Raw genomic sequence first — 24,245 nt, 5'->3', positions numbered from 1 at the left:
AAAGTCAAAGACAGCAAGAGAATCTGAAAGACTCTGATGGTTCATTTTATATGTCAACTTGCCTAGGCCACAAGGTACTCAGATATTTGGTCAAATATGACTCCGGGTGTTTTTACAAAGATGTTTTTGGAGGAGGTTAACATTTAAATGAGCTGAGTAACACAGATTTCCCTCTCTCAAGGGTGTGTGTGTGTGTGTGTGTGTGTGTTAATCACTCAGTCACCTCCGACTCTGTGCCACACCATGGACTGTAGCCTGCCAGGCTCCTCTGTCCATGGAATTCTCCAGGCACGAATACTGGAGTGGGTAGCCATTCCCTTTTCAGGGGATCTTCCCACCTAGGGATTGAACCAAGGTCTCCTGCATTGCAGGCAGATTCTTTCCTATCTCAATCACCAGGGAAGCCCCCATTTCAGCTGAGAGGGCCTCTCCAATCAGCTGAAGGCCTAAGTGGGACAAACTGGCTGATCCTTCCCTGAGTGAAGAGTATTCCTTCCTGCCTGACTGCCTTTGAACCAGGAAAGCCTTTACATGGGGCTTCCCTTATAGCTCAATTGGTAAAAAATCCACCTGCAATGCAGGAGAGCCCAGTTCGATTTCTGGGTCAGCGAGAGCTGCTGGAGAAGGGATATGCTACCCATTCCAATATTCTTGGGCTTCCCTTGTGGCTCAACTGGTAAAGAATCCACCTGCAATGTGGGAGACCTGGTTTTGATCCCTGGGTTGGGAAGATCCCTTGGAGAAGGGAAAGGCTACCCACTCCAGTATTCTGGCCTGGCGACTTTCACTTCACTTCACACTATTGGCTCTCCTGCATCTGCAGCCTGCCCCCTTGCCCTGTAGATCTTGGGGCTTGCAAGCTGCCTTGATCACGTAAGTCAATTCCTTATGATAAACCAAATAAATACACACGCACACTCACCCTATTGGTTCTCTTTCTCTGAAGAATGTTTTGTAATACAGAGGCCTTATTAATTCATATTTAGGACTGTTTTTGTCCCAGACTCTGCCACTGTCTAACTTGATTATTTTGGGCAACTCACTTCATTTCTGAAGCTTTCTCTCTTTTTGAAAATGGAAAGAACAGTAAAACTCACTTTATCTACTTCCTCAGGTCCTTGATATTTGTTGGAAGGACTGATGCTGAAGCTGAAGCTCCAGTATTTTGGGCTTCTTAACTATAACCATGAGGGAAGACAGAATAGAGGGTCATGGTTACAAGTGAAAACTTACATCCTCACCTCTGTCACTTACTGTCTACCACGGGCTCTTCCATTTTTGATCATGGGCAAATGTCTGAGTCTCTCTGTGCCCCAGATTCCTCATCCTTAAAATAAAAACCATATACCGTAGAGTTGTTGAAGATTCAATGAGTAAATAAATACAAGATGCTTAGAACAATGCTAGAAGCAGAATAAGTGCTATGTAAGCATCAGCGACTGTTGTTGTTGCTCAGTCACTCAGTTGTGTCCAACTCTTTGTGACCCCATGGACTGCAGCACACCAGGCCTCCCTGTCCCTCACCATTTCCCAAAGTTTGCCCAAGTTCATGTCCATTGCATTGGTGATGCCATCCAGCCATCTCATCCCCTGACACCCTCTTCTTCTGCCCTCAATCTTTCGCAGCATCAGGGAATTTTCCAATGAGTCAGCTGTTCGCATCAGATGACCAAAATACTGGAGCTTCAGCTTCAGCATCAGTCCTTCCAACAAATATTCAGGGTTGATTTCCCTTAAGATTAACTAGTTTGATCTCCTTGCTGTCCACAGGATTTTCAGGAGTCTTCTCCAGCACCACAGTTTGAAGGCATCAACTCTTTGGCGCTCTGCCTTCTTTACGGTCCAGCTCTCACAACCATACATGACTACTGGGAAGACCACAGCCTTGACTGTACGGATCTTTATCGGCAATGTCTCTGCTTTTCAACACACTGTCTAGGTGTGTCATAGCTTTCCTGCCAAGAAGCAATAGTCTTCTGATTTCACGGCTGCAGTCAACATCCGCAGTGATTTTGGAGCCCAAGAAGAGGAAATCTGTCACTACTTCCACCTTTTCCCCTTCTATTTGCCATGAAGTAATGGGGCCAGATGCCAAGATCTTAGTTTTTTTTTTAGTATTTAGTTTTCAGCCGACTCTTTCACTCTTCTCCTTCACCCTCATCAAGAGGTTCTTTCGTTCCTCTTCACTTTCTGCCATTAGAGTGGTATCATCCATGTATCTGGGGTTGTTGATGTTTCTCCTGCCTATCTTGATTCCAGCTTGTAACTCATCCAGCCCAGCGTTTCTCATGATGTGCTCAGCGTATAGGTTAAACAAACAGGGTGATAGCAGACAGCCCTTGTTGTACTCCTTTCTCAATCTTGAACCAATCGGTTGTTCCATTCAGGGTCCTAACTGTTGCTTCTTGACCTGCATTCAAGTTTCTCAGGAGACAGGTAAGATGGTCTGGTATTCCCATCTCTCTAAGAGCTTTCCACAGTTTATGATCCACACAGTCATAGGTTTTAGTGTAGTTGATTAAACAGAGGTAGATGTTTTTCTGGAATATTCTTGCTTTCTCTATGATGTGGCAAATGTTGGCAATCCTCTATCTTTTCTAAACCCAGCTTGGACATCTGGAAGTTCTTGGTTTGCATAATGCTGAAGCCTAGCATACAAGATTTTAAGCATGACCTTACTAGCACAGGAGATGAGTACAATTGTCCAATTGTTAGAACATTCTTTAGTACTACCCTTCTTATGATTATGTAAATAATAGTTATTATTACTGTTTCCCATGCTCTGAAATCTAGAAAAAGAAAAATCACCGCCTGAAATAATTCCCTACATTGAAACTTTTCCGTAGAAAGAAGTAACTAGTAACCATAGCTTTGGGGAAAGTATTATTTTTTGGAAAAAGTACTCCCACAGCTTTGCTATTTTGATGAAATGCATACACTTTATATATTAATTTTCAGAAAGTTAACAAGGTTAACATGTGGCACTTCTTTAATTGTATTAAAAGTTGTCAGTTTTGGAGAACACTTTGCAATATGTTCAACACACACAGTTTTTCCAGGAAGTTTTCTGTGTTCATTTGTCATTGCTATTACACATTGTCATGGATATGATAGAGAGATCATACTTCAATTAAAAAAAATATCAGGGGCAAAAAGTAAAGGATATCTTAGGTGTTATAAACTGCCAACATTGGCTCTCGATATTAGCTGCCTCTTGGCTCTTTTTCATCAGGTCTAAATTATACTAAGATTGATAACAGACATTATAATTATATCATAAAATTTTAGGGCTCAAGATTTCCTTCTTCTAAAATCCTTAAACCAATTTCATTCACATTATACTATATACAACAGAAAAGGAAGGTTGTCATTATATATCCTGGTCTACATCCCTTTTTTCCCTAATATTTAAAATTTTATAATTTATGATGCTCTTCCATTTCTGTATATGCCCTCCTCACCATGACTCTGGGCTGTAGAGTGGCACCTAAAGTGAATCAGCCATGTTTGCAGACAATGTACCCAGCCTGACCATCCCCGTCTCTTTTCCTGCTGGACGGAACAGGCAGATGGGCAGCAAATGGGCGGGTAGGGCTGAGCTGGCAGGCAGGCCTATGATGATGGTGTTCACAGGGAGACTTCAAAGCTGATAGTGACAATTTATGCCCCTCCCCTGAACACAGAGACTTCTTGCAAGTGGTAAAGTATCCTGATGAAGGGGTATTTGGTGGTGGGGTGGGGGTGGGGGTTGTTACAGGCTGCATTAACTCTGTTACAACCCTCTAGTATCCACTTCCAGGTCCCTTCTAGATAGAAGTTTCTATAAATGAACTTCCAAGACTTAACTCAACCTGTCAAAGGTCAGATGTTCCTAGGAACAGGAAGAGTAATTTAAAAAAGCGATTTATCTATATTAAAGCATTTAGATTTGCTAGATCAGTGGCATACAATGTTCTTTAACACACAAAGAGAGGGATACTTTTTACACAACAACCTAGAACACATATGTGTATTTGTATGTGTGTGTGTTTAAAATGAAGCAAAAGTTTCATATAACAATCCTGCCCTTGCTACACACAGTGCATTCTGATGCTACCTGTTCTATTTGATTCTATTTAATTTGTTTTTAAAATGTTGGTCCTGTTCCACTCAATTAATTTCACAGACTATGAACAGTTTGCAACCTGGAGTTTTAAAACACTGTACCAGATCATTCACATCGTGGATAGCTGAGTGGACTCTGCTCAGACCACCTGGGCTTAAAACTCACTCTCTTACTAACTGTATGACCCTGCTCAAGGAACTTAACCTTTCTGCACCCAGATCTACTGTAATCCTCATTCTACATCAAGGACTGTGAGAGAAATGAATGAGAAGTCACATGTGAGGCTTTTAGAATGGAGCCTGGCAGGGGCTCAATAAATGCTGGCCCACTTCCCCATCTCCTCTTGGCTAGTGGAATGAAATGGTCTAGCATAGGAGGTCCTTATGCCCAGCAATCAGCTCTCACCATGGAACCTAACGGCTGGCCACGCTTCTCCCTCCATTTGCTCTGGTCACTCTGAGCTTCTCATGTCCTCAAACATGCCAAACCTGCTACAGGTTCACAGCTTTTGCTCTAGCTGAATCCCTTGCTGGGAATGCTTGTGCTCCTCTAACAGTCATATGGTTCCTCTCTCCCCAACCTGAGCCCACTCACCCTGGCCTTTATTCAGAAAAAGTAGGCTTAAGACTGCCTTTCCTTAGGAAGTCCTGTGTGCAAATTGGTACTTCGCTGGCATCTGGGAACTCTATTATTAAAGTTTCCTGTACTGATACAAACCTTTTCCTAAAATAAGAGTGTGTCTCTAAACAGCACAAACAATGTAGTTTGTGCTGGACCCCTGTTTTCCTCCTGGGAATCTGGGACTTGGTACATACTAGGTAGAGGGCGCCTATGTTTATTGGGCTCCAGCCCCCAATAAACATCTTGGTTACTCAGGATCTAATGATCTTCCCTGGTAGACAACACTTCCTGCACATCATCACAATTTGCTGCTAGAAGAATTGATTGCGTCCTGTGTGACTTCACTGGGAGAGGACTCTTACAGCCTGACCTCCTTTCCTCTGGACTTTACCCCACGTGCCTTTTCCCTGAGCAGGCTTTGCTTCATATCTCTCACTGAAATAAATCTTAGCCATGATTTGACTCTATGCTGAGTTCTATGAGTCCTTGCTAACCAACAAATCTGTAGAGGGCTTGTGAACCCCTGACACACAGGGCTCTGCTCAAATGTCCCTTCCTTGATAAGACCTTAGCTCACCATGCTCTCTGCAAGGTCATCATCCTCTGACCCCGTGGCTCTCTGTCCCCTTAAGAGCTCTGCAGAAAAATACCGCAGTTCATCACTCTGTTTATCACATACTTTCAAGGTCTTCTCCAATCAACAGAAGCTCCATGGAGCACTTAGATAGTCAAAATTTATTGCCCTTATTACTTGTCAGGGGCTGTGCCAGACACTGAGGCCACCACAGGAAAGAGAGAGCAAATTCCCTTCCCAATGGAGCTTACGTTTATGGGGGGAGACACACTATATTTGTTTACTACGAAGGAGAATAAAGCAGGGTCAAGGGACAGAGGATGGCACACTGCTCCTTCAGCTGGTGGTCAGGGAAGCATCTATGAGAGGAGCATGTCTAGAAGGCTGGGCGACCAGGGTCCAGCTAGGCTTCCAGAGCAGGCAACACACCCATGCTTAAGGAGTCCTGGCACTATTAATATGTTCTGCACCAGATGACCGGTAATCAGTGAAATCTAGAAAGCCTCTATTCATAATCATCACAACTTAAACAACAACAAAAAAATCATTTTTGGCAAATAAGCCTAAACACCCTGATACGGAAAGATTTTCATTGTTAGAGCACCATGACCACCATCTACAACTGAAGAAACAAATTCTTGAGATGTCTTCCATTTTAAAATAATCAAGCAAATCCTACCAAAACTATCTCTACATGTGTACATGACTAGTTAATATGTCCTACAGTTGTACCTAGTCACCTCCAAATTTTAGACACACTGACTTTAAAACCAAAATTATTCATATGTTTCCCAGTCAAAGAGAAAAGGTTCCCCCAGTCTAACCTGGAATGATTCCATCCAACAGAAAATGGAAGTTCAATAGCCCCTTCATCCATTCCAAGTGCAGCTTCACCCAGAGAGTGTCACACAATGTTTACAGTCATAAAAACCACAAGATGTTAGAACTGGGAGGGACTGCAAGATGATCAAGGAAAACATACACATGCATAGACACTCACATACTCCACCCTGCAGATATGCTTATGGTTTTGCTCTCGAGGAAGGTGAATCCCAGGGATTGTTCAGTCGCTAAGTTGTGTCCAGCTCTTTGCAACCCCATGGACTGCTGCACACCAGGCTCCTCTGTCCTTCTCTGTTTCCCAGAGTTTGCTTAAATTCCTGTCCATTGAGTCGGTGATGCTATCTAACCATCTCATTCTCTGCTGACCCCTTCTTCTTTTGCCTTCTATCTTTCCCAGCATCGGGGTCTTTTCCAATGAGTGGGCTCTTCACATCATGTGGCCAAAGTATTGGAATTTCAGCATCAGTCCTTCCTATGAATATTCAGGGTTGATTTCCTTTAGGATTGACTGGTTTGATCTCCTTGCTGTCCAAGGGACTCTCAAGAGTCTTCTCCAGCACCACAGTTTGAAAGCATCAATTCTTTGAAAGCTCAGCTGAGGCCCAGGGAAATTTTGCTTAAATTAGGCAGTTTACAAGCCTTTAACTCTGGTCTCCTAACTTTAATCCAGAACTTTCACAGAAGAAATGAGTTTCTTACTAGATAAATAAAAAATAACTTCAGAAAGAGCCAGTGTCAAATGACTACACAACTCAAAACTGGGAAGTTGCATCTTTCCTGGCCTGGATCCAGGCTATCAAGGGGGAAAGGCAGGAATAAAGGCAATGGCCCCTGCCCCCAGCTACTATTATTTTTTCCATTAAGAAAAACACTGGAATCAGGGATGGGGCAAGAGGTCTGGGCAAACTACTTGAGCAAGCAAGGTTCCTGGCAGACTATATTTTCCTAATTTTAAGAAAAGACAAAGTCTAGGGCACACTTTTTTCTCCTCACAATTTAATGTTCTGAACATCTTAAATTGACAAGTACATCTAAATATAGTAAAGCTATTATTAAGTTGATAGTGCCTCTTACAAATTGACGGTACCTCAGAACTGAACGCCAAGCCCATAGCGGGGCTTCGGTTCCCTTCCATAAGGAAGCCTGAGAGTTCACTACCTAATTCCTTGGTCCTTCTCTCTCTCAGGCAACTCTAGCTCTTCTCTTTCTAGAGCCTCAGTCCCTCCCCTGGATCTCTCTCACCCCGCAGTTGGCATCACTCAGCAAAGTGCTCAGATCCTCTGCCGAGGTCCCTGAGCACACCGAGGTGTCAATACGCCTGCTTCGGACCTATTCCTGTAAGCCCACTTTAGTAGGAGCAAGAGGAAGAAAAACTCTGGAGACTTTTCTTCACTAATAAAACAGTCCTTGATCACACAGACACACTGGGAGAGCCTGAGTCAGTCATGGGTAAGAGGGGAAGTGGCAAAGCACAGTGGTGAGACAGTCAGGCTTGGGCACACTTGGCTTCAAGTCCACACCTTCCCTTGAGACTGCTCAGGGCCTCAGCACTCCCATCTATAACAAGGGTATTAATCACAGCAGTTCCTTTGTAGGGCTGTGAAAAGGACACCAGCATGGAAGATGTACAGTACTCTGTTCAGTAATAAATGTAAACTTTTATAACTGTGTTTAATAACGATTGACTCCTACCGTTCATCACACTAGCCCACAGCCTACTTCTCAGATCACTTTGCTGAGAGTGGGTCAACAGGTACTAAAATAAGAAGTGTGGAGAGAGGGAGAAAGGAAGCTGAAAACAGAGCAGTGGGGGGGGGTGGGGGGGGAGTGGGGAGGCCCACACGGTTGACCAGTTGGAACACACTATCCCCAGGTACCTGGGCAATGACTGGGAAGTCAACTAAAAGATAAAGGAATGGATTCCAAAGATCTAAAAACACCATCATCAATTTTTCCCTTAAAATGTAGAGGCTGCATAACAAACAAGCTGTAATAGAATTAAAAGCACTAAAAAGCCTATTCCCAGATCCAATTATTGTGAGCAAATAAAAACATAAAAGCTCCAGTGATTTTTAACAATGTAAAATTTTCTATTTAGATTAGCCCCTGGTGGGCTCCTGGGTATGTTGGCATAATCATCCAGCTGGTGCTGGAGTGTCTTTTAAATCAAGGTCAAAGGCTTCTTGTTCCTTATTTCTTTGTTGTTCTCCTTGCTTTCTTCCTGCCCCTCTCTGTCACCTGCCAGGACACCACTCTCCAAAGATCCTTTTTCTCTTTGTGTCAACTACCAGCTGGATAGCAATGGTTATGTCGCACCAAGTTGTAGCTTGGTGGACTAGATCCTTTGTCACTTAGAAAATAACATTTTAGATGACTGGTTTAGAACAGCACAAGCCAAAACCAACATAATGTCTTGGTAATGACTAACATTTATTTAAAACCAGCTGGAATATGTCAACTATACATATATAGTCATATATCTTATTAACATTAGAAAGAATACAAAAGAAAATCAAGTGGGTAGCTCTGCATTATTATGATAAATCCAAAAGCACAGAGCACTTACCTGGAGGATTTTATAGGCTGTTATTACTGGAGCCTCATGGTTTACTGACTCAATGGTCACAAAAAGAGTTTGGGGCAAACTCTGTTTTCCAAGCTCTGAGCTATTTGCAAAGATGGTGAAACTGTCAAGAAGCTCTTCGCTACCATCATGCACATAGGAAATCAATTCATTTTCTACCTGTAACCAACAAAAACAAATCACCAAACTACGGGATATGTAATTTTAAAATATGACAAAAACACTCTAAGAGAAATCCTGATATTTTATATCTCTTTAAAACACAGAAGCATGTGTTCATCCCATAAAATTTGATTCTGACAATCAGAGTGCAAATTCTGATGGATGGCATAATTGTGATGAAGTAGTGCAGTATCCCAAAATTAAGTTTAAGAATGAACAGAGTGATTGAGCAACATGGGGTAATAAAGAAAATGCTAGTCTGGTTATCACAAGGCCTGAGTTCAAAGGCTATTTCAAACACTAAAATGGGTTGTAGGCGACATAATCTTCCCTTTCTTCCAATGGATCAGCCATTAAAATTCAGACTCTGCTTGTGTATTTAGAGAGACTAATTTTTGAAGTTGTAGACAATTCAGAAAGTTGGACAATTCAGAATATTGGGCTTAGGCTCTGAAGTTTCCACCCACTGGTTGGATTTTTGTTCTTTGGGGACACATGGACCAGTGAAACTATTGCGTGCATGCATGCCTGCTCAGTCAGACTCTAAGTTTCCCCAAACTTCTCTTTTCTGAGCTAAGTATGCATTATTCCCTTAACTGCTCTTTGTATGTGAGGTTACACCTGCTTCCTCCTCCTCCTGCAGAATACAATCATTTTTTGGTGCCTCTCTTAACAGCTACCATAAAGCTCCTGAGGACAGAGTATAATGAAATATATTGTAAATAAATTATTTTATCAAGCCAGATTTCTCTCACTGTAATAACCAAAATGCAAATGTTTACTTTTATCCCTGGTTGATTTCATCTTTCTAATTTTCATTCTGAAACGGTTGTCCAGTAAATTAGTTATTCTTCTTGGATTTGTGATACCCACAGATTTCATCAGAATGCTTTTCATGTCTTTAAGACTCTGATGGAAGCATGGATCAAAACCAGACACCAGAAGAATTTTAAAGGTAGAAGGGAACTTGGCTTCACTGAACCTGTGACCCAAAAATACAACAGCAGAGAACTTCCAAAGCCCAACAGGAGTAGTTGAACTTCCAAAAAGTCTCTGGGGTTGTGTTTGTTTTGATAAAATACAGCCAACATTCTTAACAGTTCAACTTTGTCCAGTTCTATGGCGCACTTCCTTTGAGCAAAGACTTTTGATCTCTCAGAGGTGTCTCTGACAAGAGTTGAAAAGTTCACGAACTGTCTCAAGGGAAAGTTGTATCCACTTGAACACAGGTGCATGAAAGTTTCTTTGGAGTTCCCTGGGAAGAGTATTCCAGACCATAGGCCTAACCACATATTTCTGGAACATACTATTTTAAGCTATTTTTTAAAAATGAGGAAGATGGCACTGATCAGAGGGCAGGAGAAATTCTAACCTAATATGCTTTAGGAAGATAGCATTTTAATAGACATCACCTTCTCTGTATCCTTCCTGTAGAAATACATCATTTCCTCAATGGAGTGGTACTCTCTCAAATTACCATTTAAAAATGTCAGTGTGCACGTGCATATGCTAAGTCACCTCAGTCGTGTCCAACTCTTCTTGACCCCTTGGACTATAGCCTGAAGGTTCCTCTGTCCATGGGGATTCTCCAGGCAAGAATACTGCAGTGGGTTGTCATGCTCTCCTCCAGGGGATCTTCCCAACCCAGGGATCGAACTCGCAGCTCTTAGACTTCCTGCATTGGCAGGTGGGTTCTTTACCAGCTGAGCCAGCTGGGAAGCCCAAAATGCCAGTTAGTAGGTATTAATCTAAAGGCAAGGAGGGTTTGGTGGGAATATATCTGTTCCTAGCTCTAACGCTAGAAAAACATCTGCTGACCTTCAGGTACTTAATAAACTTGTAGAAAATCTTAAAAGGTTAAAAAGCGTTTGGTCCCCCGTCACCAGTCATGTTCAGGGAATATTAAGTTCCCCCCTTCTGTTTGCAGCAGGCTTTCCAGGGGGCTCAGTGGTAAATAATCCACCTGCCATTGCAGGAGACATAAGAGACGCGACCCCTGTTTTGATCCCTGGGTTGGGAAGACCCTCTGGAGTAGGAAATGGCAACCCACTCCAGTATTCTTGCCTGGAAAATTCTGTGAACAGAGGAACCTGACAGGCTATAGTCCATGGAGTCACAAAGAATCAGACGTGACTGAGCACACAGAAAAATAACAACAAATAAATAACAAAAATAAATCACATTCTCCCTGCCTCATTGTTCTGAACCTCACTAGGGGTCAAAGGTGAAGTCAAAAGCCCTCCCATACTGGACCTCCCTAACCTCACCTACGGCCCCCCACCCTTGTGGGAAGCTCCACACGCTGAGCTCCTCCTGCTCCCCTCACAGAGCTGTTTGCTTGCTCTTCCCTCTGCCTGAATGCTCTTCCTCCATATCCACCAAGCTCACTCTCTATCACGTCCTCCAGGTGTCTGCTCAAGGCTGCCTTGGGCCCCCAACCACTGTATTTGAAGCTGAGCATCAGCATACCCAGACACACAAACATCACTGATGTTCCCAGCACTTCCTCTCTTTCCTGTTCTATTTTTCTCCATAGCACTAATCTTCATTCATCTATTTTATTTATATAAATTTACTTATTTATTTCATTTATTCTCTCTCTCTGTCTCTTTCTTTCCCCACCAGGAAAAAAAAAATCCATAAGGGCAGGGTTTGTTGCTGGGTTAATTCACTGCTTTACACTCAATACTTAGAACTAGCACACCTGACACATAATGGACACTCAAGAACTATTCATTGAATGAATGAAGGGCAAAAATGGCCAAGACCTCTCCTCTGAGTCACTGAAGGTTATAGCCACAAGTTGTTAGGTGTCACCATAAGTGAAAATGACCATGTGTCAAACCCCAGGGACCTCAGAAGTCATAAAAGAAGAGAAATTGTAAAGGTCTTGAGAAATGGAGGATTTCCAGTCACATCAGTAAACAAAGGATGTCACAGTGATGTTCTGGCTCTCCAAATGTGAATTCCTGAGCCTTATGGGCACTCAGGAAGGAGAAGAATACCCACAACCTGGCAGCCATCAGGCTGTAGCCACTCCCTACAGTGAGCTCTGAGCAGCTCAGGATATGAAAACAGGATACTGGCCCCAGCTAGTTGAGGTGCATGTGAAAGGAATGATTCGAGTGAGCCCAGACTCTTTCATCGTCTCATAAATAGAAAAGTGCTAAATTCTTTGGCTTGGTTAATCTGGTTTTATTTCATTAACAATAATCTTTTGATGTTCAGACTACCTGCTCTTTGTTGCAAACTTCTATATAACCTGATTTCTCCCCCCACCTTCTTGGAGCAGTTCTCTCAGGGTCACTTGAGATGCTGTCTCCTGGGCCTGAAGCCCTAAAAATTTCCACCAAATAAAACACAACTCTCAACTTTTAGATTGTGACTATTTTTTAAGTCAACAGGGTCACCTGAAGATCAGGAACATATAGTCTTGACTGTGAACAAGGCTACACAACAACATGGATACCGTAGGGAACACACACACTTGATGCATATTTCAACCAACCATGCTTAAATACACACTTCTCATAATACAAAGCACAGACAATAATGAATCAGTTAAGACAGAACCAAAATTTAGGGCTCAGTCTCTCACCCAGAGTACATGGGGTGAATAGAATTAAATTCCGTTCACATGAGAGCAGGTGGTTATCTTATGTGGTTTGTCCAGCCTTTGGGAAGGAAGCTATGATTAAGAGATGGCTGCATGGAGTCACGGAAGAATCACCTCCCCTGGATCCCCAGTTGAGAGGCACCGAGCTCCAAGGTCTTCTCCACCCTCAGCACTCTCCACTTCTCCCCGTGGCTCTGAATACCACCTGATAGAGTCTAGCCCTCTTGACATGTGCCTCAGGGCTCTCCAAAGTTGGCCCCTAAGCACCCTCCAGCACACTCTGTCCATCTGGGAACCTCGTGAACTATTCCTTGGCCCCTAGAACACCATTCACTTCAATGCCTTCACACCACTGACATATAGTCCCCTTTTGCTTGCATTTCTTTGCTTTCTCTCTTCACCTCTATTATTTCCCTGCCCTTTCACTCTATCCTAAAAGTCTAGCTTAAACTTTATTCCCTCCGAGAAGCCTTCAATTAGAGTCAAATGTGACCATTCTGCACACCCACAATATCACTGTTAAAGTGCTACATGAAAGACAAGAAGAGTATAGCTTATATTAAAGTTCATGTGCCTAACTCCCCCACAGCAATTCTTGCAGGCAAAAAAATATGTCTACTTGTCATGGAAGCCTTACATAGTAACTTGAACAGAATAAGTTTTTAGTAAATGGATTCAAGTCACTTGATGAGGTGAAATCCTTAGAAGCAAAATGAAGCAGCAACATGCGTTCTTAGCTAACTGGACAAAGATATCCAAAGATGCTACATAGCTGTTCATGGTTTCCATCCTGAAGACAGTGTGTTCCTAGGAGCTTATAAAGGAAATAATGGGGATCTGAAAGATACTTTGCAATATTTTTTTAAAGTATGGAAATCATTCTTTTATTCATTGTAAGGAAGCAAACTATCACAATAATAATACTCTAAAAACTCACTGAGGATATTTAAGCAATGACTAGATGACCTTTTGTACAGGGTTATCATGGAAGGGCTTCTTCATCTGCTGGGAGGTTGGACCAGATATCTACTAAGGCCCCATCACTTCCCAAAGTCCATGAATCCAAGTGATAAATAGCCAATTTTTTTCTTATCCAACATATCCAAATCCAAATATATTAACTGAGAGTTATTACCTGTTTCCTGGTAAATTTCATCAGCTTTACTCTTGGAAAATGAGAATTTTCAACATAACCATGTTTTGGTGGTTTGAGTAGAACAAATTCACAGTCAAGTCCCTCAAAATGCTTGCCTGGAATTCTGAAATAGTCTTCTGGAAGTGCCTTGGAGCCACCTTCCTGGACTGTGAAATTTTGTACTGCTAGAGGAATCTGTTTAGGGACAACATCCACCAGGATTTCAAGTCTGCTCACAGCTTGGAAGCCACTCATCACATCCAGTATAAAACGGTCCTGTTGTTGGTCAGGCATTGTCTGTACATAATGGATATAACCATCATCAACATCCTGCTGCGTAAACATCAAAGGGAACTTCTCTGTACCCGCACTACCCACCTCCGGTAAAGACCTTCGAAGGTATCCATGCACTGGCGGAGTTCTAACAATGAACACCGTCTCTGAAGGAACAAGGTCTTCATGCACAGCCTCGAATGCACATTAACAACACAGAGACACAAAAAGAAAAACATTAATCTACGGAAGAGTCAAGACCCTTGATGAACCAAATTTTTTTTCTATTAATGTTCACAAATGGCTTACGTTACAATCCAGGTTAAGACACAGTTTAAGCCTGGGTCTGTTCTGGTAACCATGCTAATATTTCAAATTTTAGTCCTGATCACAAAGACAAAGCAACATTTGAACAGTTACTAATGTATTATCAAGATATCATTCACAGTGGCAAGAAACCTAGGACTCAGAAAATAGAGCTGAAAGAAATAAAATGGTATCTAGAGAGGAATAAAAGATGGTAGAAGAAGTAGCAGTTAAAGCACTAAAATTGCAAGGCTTTAAAGGAAAGTCTATTTTTAAACTCGCTCAGCATTTTGAATATACTTTTAATTTACTGATTCAGCAAAATTCATCTAAAAACTTTCTGTGATAGATTTATAGTCCATGAACTGTGTACACCCCCTTGTGGTGAAACTTAAATTCTCTAAGGTCCTGAAAAATAATTGAGAAAAAAGCTGGGGGGCTCTATATTCTCTTGGTCAAAACTCATTATTCAGTAAATTTCTCTGACTTGAATTCATTTCTGCTGCTGCTGCTGTTCAGTCGCTCAGTCGTGTCTGACTCTTTGCGACCCCATGGACTGTAGCCACCAGGCTCCTCTGTCCATGGGATTCTCCAGGCAAGAATATTGGAGTGGGTTGCCATGCCCTCCTCCAGGGGATCTTCCCGACCCAGGGATCGAACCCAGGTCTCCTATACTGCAGGCAGATTCTTTACCACTGACCCACCAGAGAAGTCCCAATTCATTTCTACTTGATGTTAGTGGCTGTATTTAGCAAGCAGGCAAACTTGTTTGCAGTCCTGAGGGTAGATTCAGAATAGCTTGCATTTGTGGCCAACTGTCATAAATCAGTTTACGTACCCTGCACAGATTACTCATTCTCCCCTAACTCTGATCAGCAGGGCTGTGCTGCTAGAAGCTCTCAAGTCAGAGCCTCAGGAAACCAGGAGGCTTCTGGTGTGAAGGCTCACCCTTGGCATTCCCCGGGTCTGGGCCAATTTATCCACCAATTTCAAGAAACTACACAAGGCCACATTCAGAGCTAAAGAAATAAACTGTGCAATATAGTATCCTCGTCTGTTTTAGGAATCCTTTTTATGTCTGTTAAATTACACTTTTATACCCTGCATCACCACATTACAAATGTAACTCAGATCAAATAAAATATTGGCAGTGTTGCCATGAAAGATGAAAAAAGTAATGACCTCTTCATTGACTGTAATATGTACATTCCCTCCTCCTTCGCAGGTTATTCTACATTATAAACATATATGCATACTTGTGTGATGTTGTGCACACAGCTTTAAAATGAAGGGATTTTAGGATTCTTTATATTCCATTTCCGACTATAGAACAATTAGCAATATCAAAATCATGGAACCTTCTGGCTTTTCTTCTCAACGGCATCTGCATTTTTAAAAAGTCATTCCAAATACCAGGAGAGAAATGAGCACAAATCAGCTCTCAGAAGCAAACAAAGAGATCACTTGTCCCTGCGGTTCCAGAGGGGGAGAATGCCGGGAGCTGGGACCACCACCTACCTGGGGCCTTTCTCTACTCAGTTTTACTGGTTTTCCTTCTTCAACCACAAGGGTCTTGCTGTGCAGAATCCACGTGTAATGCTGGTGGCTTTCTGAGTCCACCTGCAGGTAGACTCCCACATATAAATGTATATCTTTAACTCGCACTGTTAGGTTGAACATATCGAAGCTGCCACTGCCGTCGTGCCTGTAAATCACACGCCCTTGCTTCAAGTCATGCATGGAAAATGAGCCAGGCGCTGAGCTGTTGACCAGCACGCTGCCACACTTTGCGGGCTGCACGATGTGGAATTGGACCTCATGGTCTTTTCTGACATCTTGGTTTGTGGTGACACTGAGGTTGGCTGTCGTGAGGCTGCTGTCTTTTCCTCTCTGCACGAGCAGCCCCGTGTTGTTGACTACACGGACGTAGGGGTCTGACACGCTGACCTCGAGGAGGGATGACGTGTAGTGGACACCGTCCGTCACGAACAACACAAAACGGGCCGAGTCTGTACCCCGGTGCCTGAAGAGCATGCATCCTTCCTGCAGGTCCTCTTGCCTGAACCAGTAGAATTTCTGAGCTGGGTCACTGGCTTGCACCAAGTCCCCGTTAGGGATGCCCCGCCGGATATAGAGCAATTGCCCGTCGTCAAAATCTGAGTCAGGGTCATGGTAGCAGAGACCTGAGAGGGTCAACAAGCGCTGGCCGTTCCGCACAACCTGAAAGACCTTATCCACCACATGCACTGGTTTCTCATCCTTCTTTAACTCCACAGAAATGGTGACTTTGATTTCTGTAGACAGATGCTCCATGTCAAGATCCCTGAACGCTCCCTCTTGGTCTGGTCCTGCGGTGGAGGCCACAAGGAGGAATTCGTCACTCTGGGTCTCAGAGTCATCGTGCTCATATATCAGCCGCTCACCCAGGATGTCTTGATCTGTGAAGGCAGTGATGTTGTCTTGATTTCCAGGAGAATCTGAAGAGCGAATCAGTTTCAGCTTCCCGTGCTGCGGACTCTTGGTGACTGTTTGGAAAGTCCTCTTGTCCAAGGTTTGAGCAAATAATTCTGACTTTGTGATTAATTTCCCTTCTCCTTCTTTTACAAGTAATCCTCTATTTGTTAAAATAATATGCCTCCTCTCTGCTTTAAAGTTGATTCTGAAAGTATAATCTTTTGATTCTATGTGTTTTGCAACCATCAAGAACCTGAAAATATCTTGTGAATGTTCCCTGGGCCTCTCCTGTGGTTCATAACTTATCTTACCGTCTGTAATGTTTTGTTGGCTGAAGACTGAGTTTGTCTATAGAACTTCTGTGTCAAGTAGCAATTTTCCTTTCTTAGGTGGGGTCAGTAACTTAAAATGCAGTTCCCTCTCAGCTACTTCCACCCCCTCTGTCACGGCCTGTAAGTGATCAGAATTCAATACGTGCCTGTTCATTTTACTGATCTCAAGGGCAACATTTTTCAGAAGGGTAAACTTTAGCCACTGTATCGTAATAGGAAACACCAGCTCTTCGCTGCTTTTTCCTTCTATGTCAACTTTAAATTTAAAGTGATCCGTAACATTTTCTAGTTGCAAATCTCTGAATGTAGTACAGTACCGAATCTGACTCTGATCAACAGAATGCTGAGAAAAGGTACTGATTTGTTTCCACTCGCCACCTGGCCCTTGTTGCTGAATTTGGCCAAAGCAAGGTGGATAAGTGATAACATAATGGGTGTCCACCTCAGGGCGTTCACCATTAACCTCCACCGACAAGTTGCTCTGCGTAATCAGGACCGAGCTACCCTGCTGTATGGCCACACCGGTCCGATTGGCCACTGCCAGATTCCAAGGAATAGCCATGACCCGCAACACCACTGTACTGCTAACCAGCTCTCCATCATTTGCTCTCAGAAGGATCCGGGAGTTTGGATGGCCCCTGTGCACATAGAAAATGTTGCCATCCCTTAAATCCCCATATGAGAAACCATTAATGGCTCTCCCAGGATCATTGATATTTTCTAAAAACCCAGCATCTGAATTAAAGTTGCCAAGCACTGAGACACTAAGACTCAAGGAATCTGTATCTGGGTCTGAAATATGTATGATATTTGGAGTCAGTCATTTCTTAGAATTCTCAAACACAAGAAGCAAGTTTCCTTCAGGGAGCTTAAGGTTTGGGGGATCATTTACTGGAATGACAACAATGTTAGACACATAAGAAACATGTCCTTGCAGATACAGTGGCACTTCCCTCTTGCTGTTGGAAGAGACTGAAAATGTGAAATAATCCCTAGGTTCTTCTGAACCGTCATGGACATACCAAACATTCCCTTGCTCCAAATCCAACAGAGTGAAAACTTTCTCCAGTCCTTGCTCGGGGGAAACATCTAATCGAAGGAACCCATGAACAGGCAGCTCCTTTATTTTAAAGAGTATCTGAGACTAATGGATACCCAAATCCTTTGGCTCCACATCCACCTTCATATGCCTTTGTTCCAGTAAGGCTTGTCCACCTTCTTGGACCTCCAAGTTATTCAGGACCAAGAAATAGCTACTCACATCTTGAAGACTAGGCTTGCCCACCTCAGAGTCAGCAGTGGAAAGGGGAACTTCTGCCAGTAGCAGTTTCTCCATGGTTGTTGCAGAAGGATTTTCATTATCACTGCCCTTCATTTTACACCCAGCAGATATATCTTTGGAAACAAAGGCATCCTTTAATGCTCTCTTTTCTGAGTTGGCTTCCAAGCCTCTTAAGCACCCTTTAAAAGAGATTCCTCCAGCAGGTTTCCCAGGCACAGAGGCAAGTCCTAACCTCTTAACTTCTTCTCTCTTGTGTCTATCAAGACCTCCCATGAAGAGGGGGCCTGCAGATACAAACAGTTTGCTCTGCAGAGGCAGGTTTGTCCTTACTGTTTGTTCATCCACCATCAGGCCCAGGTATCTTTCAGTGAATCTGAGTTGAATATCGTGCCACTGGTTGTCACTAACTAATCTAAAAGAAGAGAGCTGAGGATCACTCCTATTCCTTCCTACCTGAGCCTTCAAAAAACCTTTAACTATTTCCAAAGCGACAAAATCTCCTTCCCTACCTGACTGAAATAAAAGCAAGGCTTGTTGAGTTCCAGTCTGCAAAGCAAATTCCAACAGCCCGTCCCCTTGGACCTTCCACTCTGGGAAGGTGACATAGGATCTGAGCTAAAGAAATTGATGGCTTCATCCTCCCCTGCAAAAAATTCATCACTGCATCCTAGTGACACCTCATAAACTTTCTTAAAACCAGGGTAAGATCTAAGAGAGGAAAGGATCTCCCTCTGGTTAAACACCACATCCTCCATACAGCCACGGAAACTGGGGAGCTGTCCATCGAGACATGAGACATCAAGTCCACCGCGGCCTGCTATGTAGATGCTATACTGAAAGTGCAAATTGTGCATCCCACCAGTGATCCGGCCCGTCATCTCATAATGGTTGTCAATAACCAGAGAGACATGATCCTTAACATAGTACAACTCCACTAAATGCCAAGCCAAGTCATCCACACGAAGTCTTTGCTCAGAAAGAAGCACTAGTTCACCTGTCCCCAGATTCACTCTTACCTGAAAGACAAAGAATCACAATTAAGCAATCTCATCTCCTAATGTTTTATTGAGAAAATATGGCCATTCACAAAGAGAAAGAAAGAGAAACCTGGACATGGAAACCCCTTCCCACACTTATGAACTACATACTGAAATTGAAATTTTCTGAGTTGGAATATTTAAGACATGCTCGTAAAATTGGGGGAGATCTCAACCCTTACATGTGGCATCTGATTTTATTCTAGTGAAATAACAATAGTCAAGTGTTTTGTTCTCTTTCTCTTACTGTTTTTCCCTCCAGTAATTGAATCACTGTACATTTTTAAAGATTTAAAAAAATCTTACCAGTAAGTTTCCTGATAGAAGTTCTATTATACAGTAGTCATTTACCCCAGCTGCAAGAAAAAGTAATCCCTGTGGTTTGCTGGTTTGAAATTTTAACTGAAGAGATAGCTCAGAGGAAACTTCTATGATATTGAGCCCCACGTAGCTTTCACCATAAAAAGATGCTGTAGAAAAAAAAAGAAGTTAGTAAACTTATTACACAGCGACTGTTACACTTATATTGTCATCTCCCTGCAGGAGAGACCCTGCTGAAGACAGCTGCCTTACCCAAGGCCACACCTGCTTCCTGGGGTAGCCCACAGATCTCTCGTGGGGGTATAAATGCTATGTTCTCTTGCTCCAACTCAGGACACTTCTGATGGGTCAGTCCCTCTTCAGAACTCTCAAGAGGGCTGAGGCTTCTACTGAAACTGAATTGCAAATCTGCTTCTCTACCCAATTCTGCTTCTTTCCCTTTAAAGGGGCTGATCCTAAGTCGCTGATGGTGAACTGGTTTTATAGTGAAAGGGAACACATTAGCCAGCTCTGAAATATCAACCTATGAGAAATATAGGGCAAGTAGTAGCAATGAGAACAATGGAATTGGATATCCATCCATAAGTTTGAATGAAACTTTGGAAAAGATAAGGAAAAACTAGGATAGATTAGCTGACAATTACAAGGCAGGTGTGAAAGTCAAAGGACTTCCTTAGTAGCATATAAAGTCTTTCTCATCTCCTACAGCAGGTGGGCAGGGGAAATTGAGACTCTCACCCAGGAAATGGCATTGTCAGCTTCAAACAAAGTTCAAGTTCCAATCATGTCAGGCTGCCTCTGACAAGTCCAAGGTCTTGTTTGGGAAAGAATGGAAACTTGACTTATGGGATGGGGACATCTGGATTGATGCTCAAATACCCTGTGTCCCTAGATCCCTCTGAACACTCTGATCCTGAAGAAAAGACCTATTCCCTGATTAAAGTGATCCTCCCTTTACTGAAAGAGGATGCAGAAACCTCTCCCCACAAATAACATGTAACCCCTGAAGACACGCCCCCATCTCTCCTCCTGACCACTAGACCCAAAACAAAGCCTAAGTCACAACATAACCTATATGGAGACATGGACTAGACCCTACAGGAGCTGCAGGATCTATCCAGAGGGTAGTGCCAGCAGCCGGGAAATGCACATGGGACCAAGGGTACATAATCAAGGGGGCAGGAACATAAAGTTAAATAGGGGGAGTTAATAATACTTTTGGGGGCACATCCCCAGGGATGCAGGATGCAACCTGCTGGCATAGACAACTGTAAATGATGCGAACTCACAGCTAAGGTAGATCCTAGAAGCACAAAAAGTGCAATGACCCAGTCTGAGACACACATGACAGAATTGCCATGACAGATGGATGGTGGAAGCAGAGATTCAAGGGACAGAAGTGGCACATCCAGAATTGAGGACCAGAAGTCATGAGCAAGCTACATGACATGGTGGCCTGGAGCTTCATGTCATCACCGTTCTTGTGTCAGCACCTTTTCCTCAGCTTGTGCGTCTGGTTGCCTAATAAGGGAGAAACCCCTTATTGCCAGCTGATGGAAGGACAAAACACCTAAGCCTGGTTCACGGCTGAGTCAGCATCATCATGTGCATGCAGACTGGAAATGAACTCCAACTACACTACAGCTGCTCTTAGGCATGGCCATGAAACACCAGTGAGGGAAAATTCTTCTCAAGGTAAAACTATGGGTAGTATATCTAATCATTTGATTTATATGGAGCCAGAAGTGGCTTGAGTTTAGAATAAAGATTGATAGGTAGTAGCAACTGGCCTGGCCAGATGGGCTTCCTGAGTAACCCAGGCTGCAATGCCTGCTTCTCCTCTTTGTTCCTACAACATTGTGCATTTCTTTATCCTAGCATTTGCCTGGGGGATTAAAATTACTTGTTTATTCATCTATCTCCTGCACCAGTCCATGAGTTTCCTATGACGAGGGATTACCTCTTTTTTGCCTTCCTCTCTCCAATACCTAGCACAGTACCTGGCACCCAGGTGGTATAATAGATTTTTGGTACCCTATTTAGATCTCTTTTAACAGGTTGGTACATCCATCCCCCAGCTGATGAACTCTGTTATCCAGAAATTTCAGTAAAATCATACCCTCTGTCCTGGAGGGCAACCTCCAGCCAATGACTGATTGAAAGAGGTGTTTTGCTCTCCATATTCCAGAGCTGAGATGAGACCACATCTTTGTTTGGTTTCTTTCCCTGCCCTCTCCTGATTGCATCACTTCCTTAAAGTTCTCCCCTGGTAGCACTCACTCAATTATTCACTCCCACAAGAATCCTTTCCTAGCCTCTCTCTCTAGGGAACCCAATCCAAGCTAGGTAGGTAGCAGGCAATCATTTACTCAACCACACTGAAGTAGCCAATAAACCTTCATTTTATAGTTGAGTCAAGTCAGGCCTAAAGAAGCTTATGGACTTAGGTAAAGTCAAAGTTAATTTGAAGCAGAGCTGACAAAAAAAGTCGGCATCACCGACTCCATGGATGTGAGTTTGAGTAAACTCCGGGAGTTGGTGATGGACAGGGAGGCCTGGCGTGCTGCGGTTCATGGGGTCGCAAAGAGTCGGACACGACTGAGTGACTGAACTGAACTGAACTGACAAAACCTAAGCATAACCAATCACCACGCCAGGGTTTTTTTTTTTTTTTCACCAAGGTACAAAGTTGATACAGAGATGAACACGATCTCTTTCAGACTTCCTCAGATATGCAGAAGCATCCTTTTTCCTCATTAAAAACAGTCATTAATAATTAAATTCAATAAAACTAGAACATAGGGACACAGTCATAAAGTTGAAAGAAGCAATTACAAATCCACTAGCTTATCCTTCTGGCTCTCCCATTACTGAAACCTCCCATTCCAATTTTTGACAGACTTAGAGGGTGTATTGTTAAGTTTTCAAAACCAGGAAATGTTTTCTAAATCATAAAATCTACTGCTGAGAATGACTAAGTAACCTTAATAAACAACATCCCTATATTTTCCCATGTTTCACCTCTGGCACTGAATCAATCCCAGTCTCAGCTGATGGCTAGAAATTTCCATTGCCTCAGGGGAAAAACAAGGAAGCAGGTTTAAAACTTCTGGCCTGACAGCCTGAAGCCACATACTTCCAAGTCGACCCTAACTTTTGTGGTCCCTAGAAAGTGCCTCAAAATCAGAATAAAAAGCAAGTAGAAGCACAAGTAAAACTGGTTTCTAGAGAAAGAAAGGCAATCTCTACCTGCAGTGAAGGGAAGGCTGTACTTGGGTATTTTATAGGAGGGCAGCGAATCAAGTTGAACCAAAAAATCAGAGCAACTTCCTGATTTTGTGTCCTTAAATAAATGGTGAAGAGGGAGGTGGGAGAGGGGATTGGGTTGGGGAATACATGTAACTCCATGGCTTATCCATGTCAATGTATGACAAAACCCACTGCAATGTTGTGAAGTAATTAGCCTCCAACTAATAAAAATAAATGAAAAAAATAAATAAATAAATGGTGAAATGTCTGAATAGAAACCAAAGTTTTGCCATGAGGTAAAGTACTTTGCGTGGAAGGTTTCTGTAATTTTCCCCAGGTAGGTGACTATGTGATTCATTTTACCATTTAGAATTGGCTTCCATTCCTTTTTTCAAACTATATCTTCCTGGATTTTTGTTTGATTTTGGTTTTATGTTCAAGTTTTTTGGCATTTACTGTGTGCCAGGTACTACGAGGAGTTGGTTGGAGAATTAATAAGACAAAGGAACTCCCAATCTATCACAGGAGAAAATTGTTTAGAAAAAAGAGGGTATCCAAGTGATAATAGGAAGGGCTAGAACAGAACTTGGCTTGAGCCCAGTGGGGTATGAGAGAAGGAGCAATCTATTAAGGTCTTTCCCTGGCAGATGTAAATATCCCATCCCATGTGCATATTCTGTCCACACAGACTGCTTGGTCCTAGGAATTCAGTGGTGACTGAGAAAGACTGTATATCAAGCAATTACAGTTGCCTGATTATTAACCAGGACATGCAGACCACAGCAGAAGCACTGGGCCTTGTCAAGGAGGGTAGAAGGAAGAAAGTTGTTTCAGGCAAGGCACTGGCTTCTAGGAAGAGCTGGTGAGGGGTGGAGGAAAAGAAGAGGAAAGAAAAAAAGTGGGGAGAGATAGAAGAGAGGAGACTGCAAGGAACCAGAAGCCCAGTGTGGCTGAGCACAGTATAAGGAGTGGGCAGCCAGGATTGAAGCTGCACAGGCACGAGGGGTTAGGGGGCAAATACCACTGCATCCATTTGAGGCCTTCCCTGAACTTTCAGTTTAAAGTGCATGCGCACAGCCACACACACACACACACATGCACACACATGCATGTTTGCAAAGGTAGATACCCAGTCCCAGTACCTGGCTACTCCCTTCAAGACTCTTACTTGAATCTCTGATTATCTTCTTTATTTGTTTTCTGGGTTATTATTCAGTCCCAACACCACACCACTCCAAACAGAAGGTAAGGCTCTGAGGTCAGGAGCCTTTGTTGATCTTGATCACGGCTTCACCGTGCACACAGCAGTGCGGGGCACATTAGGCACTCTGGAAATGATGACTTCAAAGCC

The 24,245-nt window shown here is 43.0% G+C and overlaps 1 protein-coding gene across 1 annotated transcript in view; it reads right to left on the bottom strand.

Moving 5' to 3' along the window:
• Positions 1-19,752, bottom strand: part of LOC133046594 (chondroitin sulfate proteoglycan 4-like) — a 60,027-nt gene extending 40,275 nt beyond the window's left edge. Inside the window, exons 1-3 of the mRNA XM_061129476.1 lie at positions 19,631-19,752; positions 13,641-14,108; positions 8,710-8,886 (exon numbers count right to left, since the gene is read on the bottom strand). Of these exons, the coding sequence (XP_060985459.1) occupies positions 8,710-8,886; positions 13,641-13,985 (522 nt within the window). The 5' untranslated portion in view covers positions 13,986-14,108; positions 19,631-19,752. The remainder of the gene's footprint in view (positions 1-8,709; positions 8,887-13,640; positions 14,109-19,630) is intronic.
• Between the last annotated feature and the right edge of the window lie 4,493 nt (positions 19,753-24,245).

This window comes from Dama dama, chromosome 25 (genome assembly GCF_033118175.1).
Source record: "Dama dama isolate Ldn47 chromosome 25, ASM3311817v1, whole genome shotgun sequence".
In the NCBI taxonomy this organism is placed as follows: Eukaryota; Metazoa; Chordata; class Mammalia; order Artiodactyla; family Cervidae; genus Dama; species Dama dama.
This window is presented reverse-complemented; position numbering and strand designations above follow the sequence as displayed.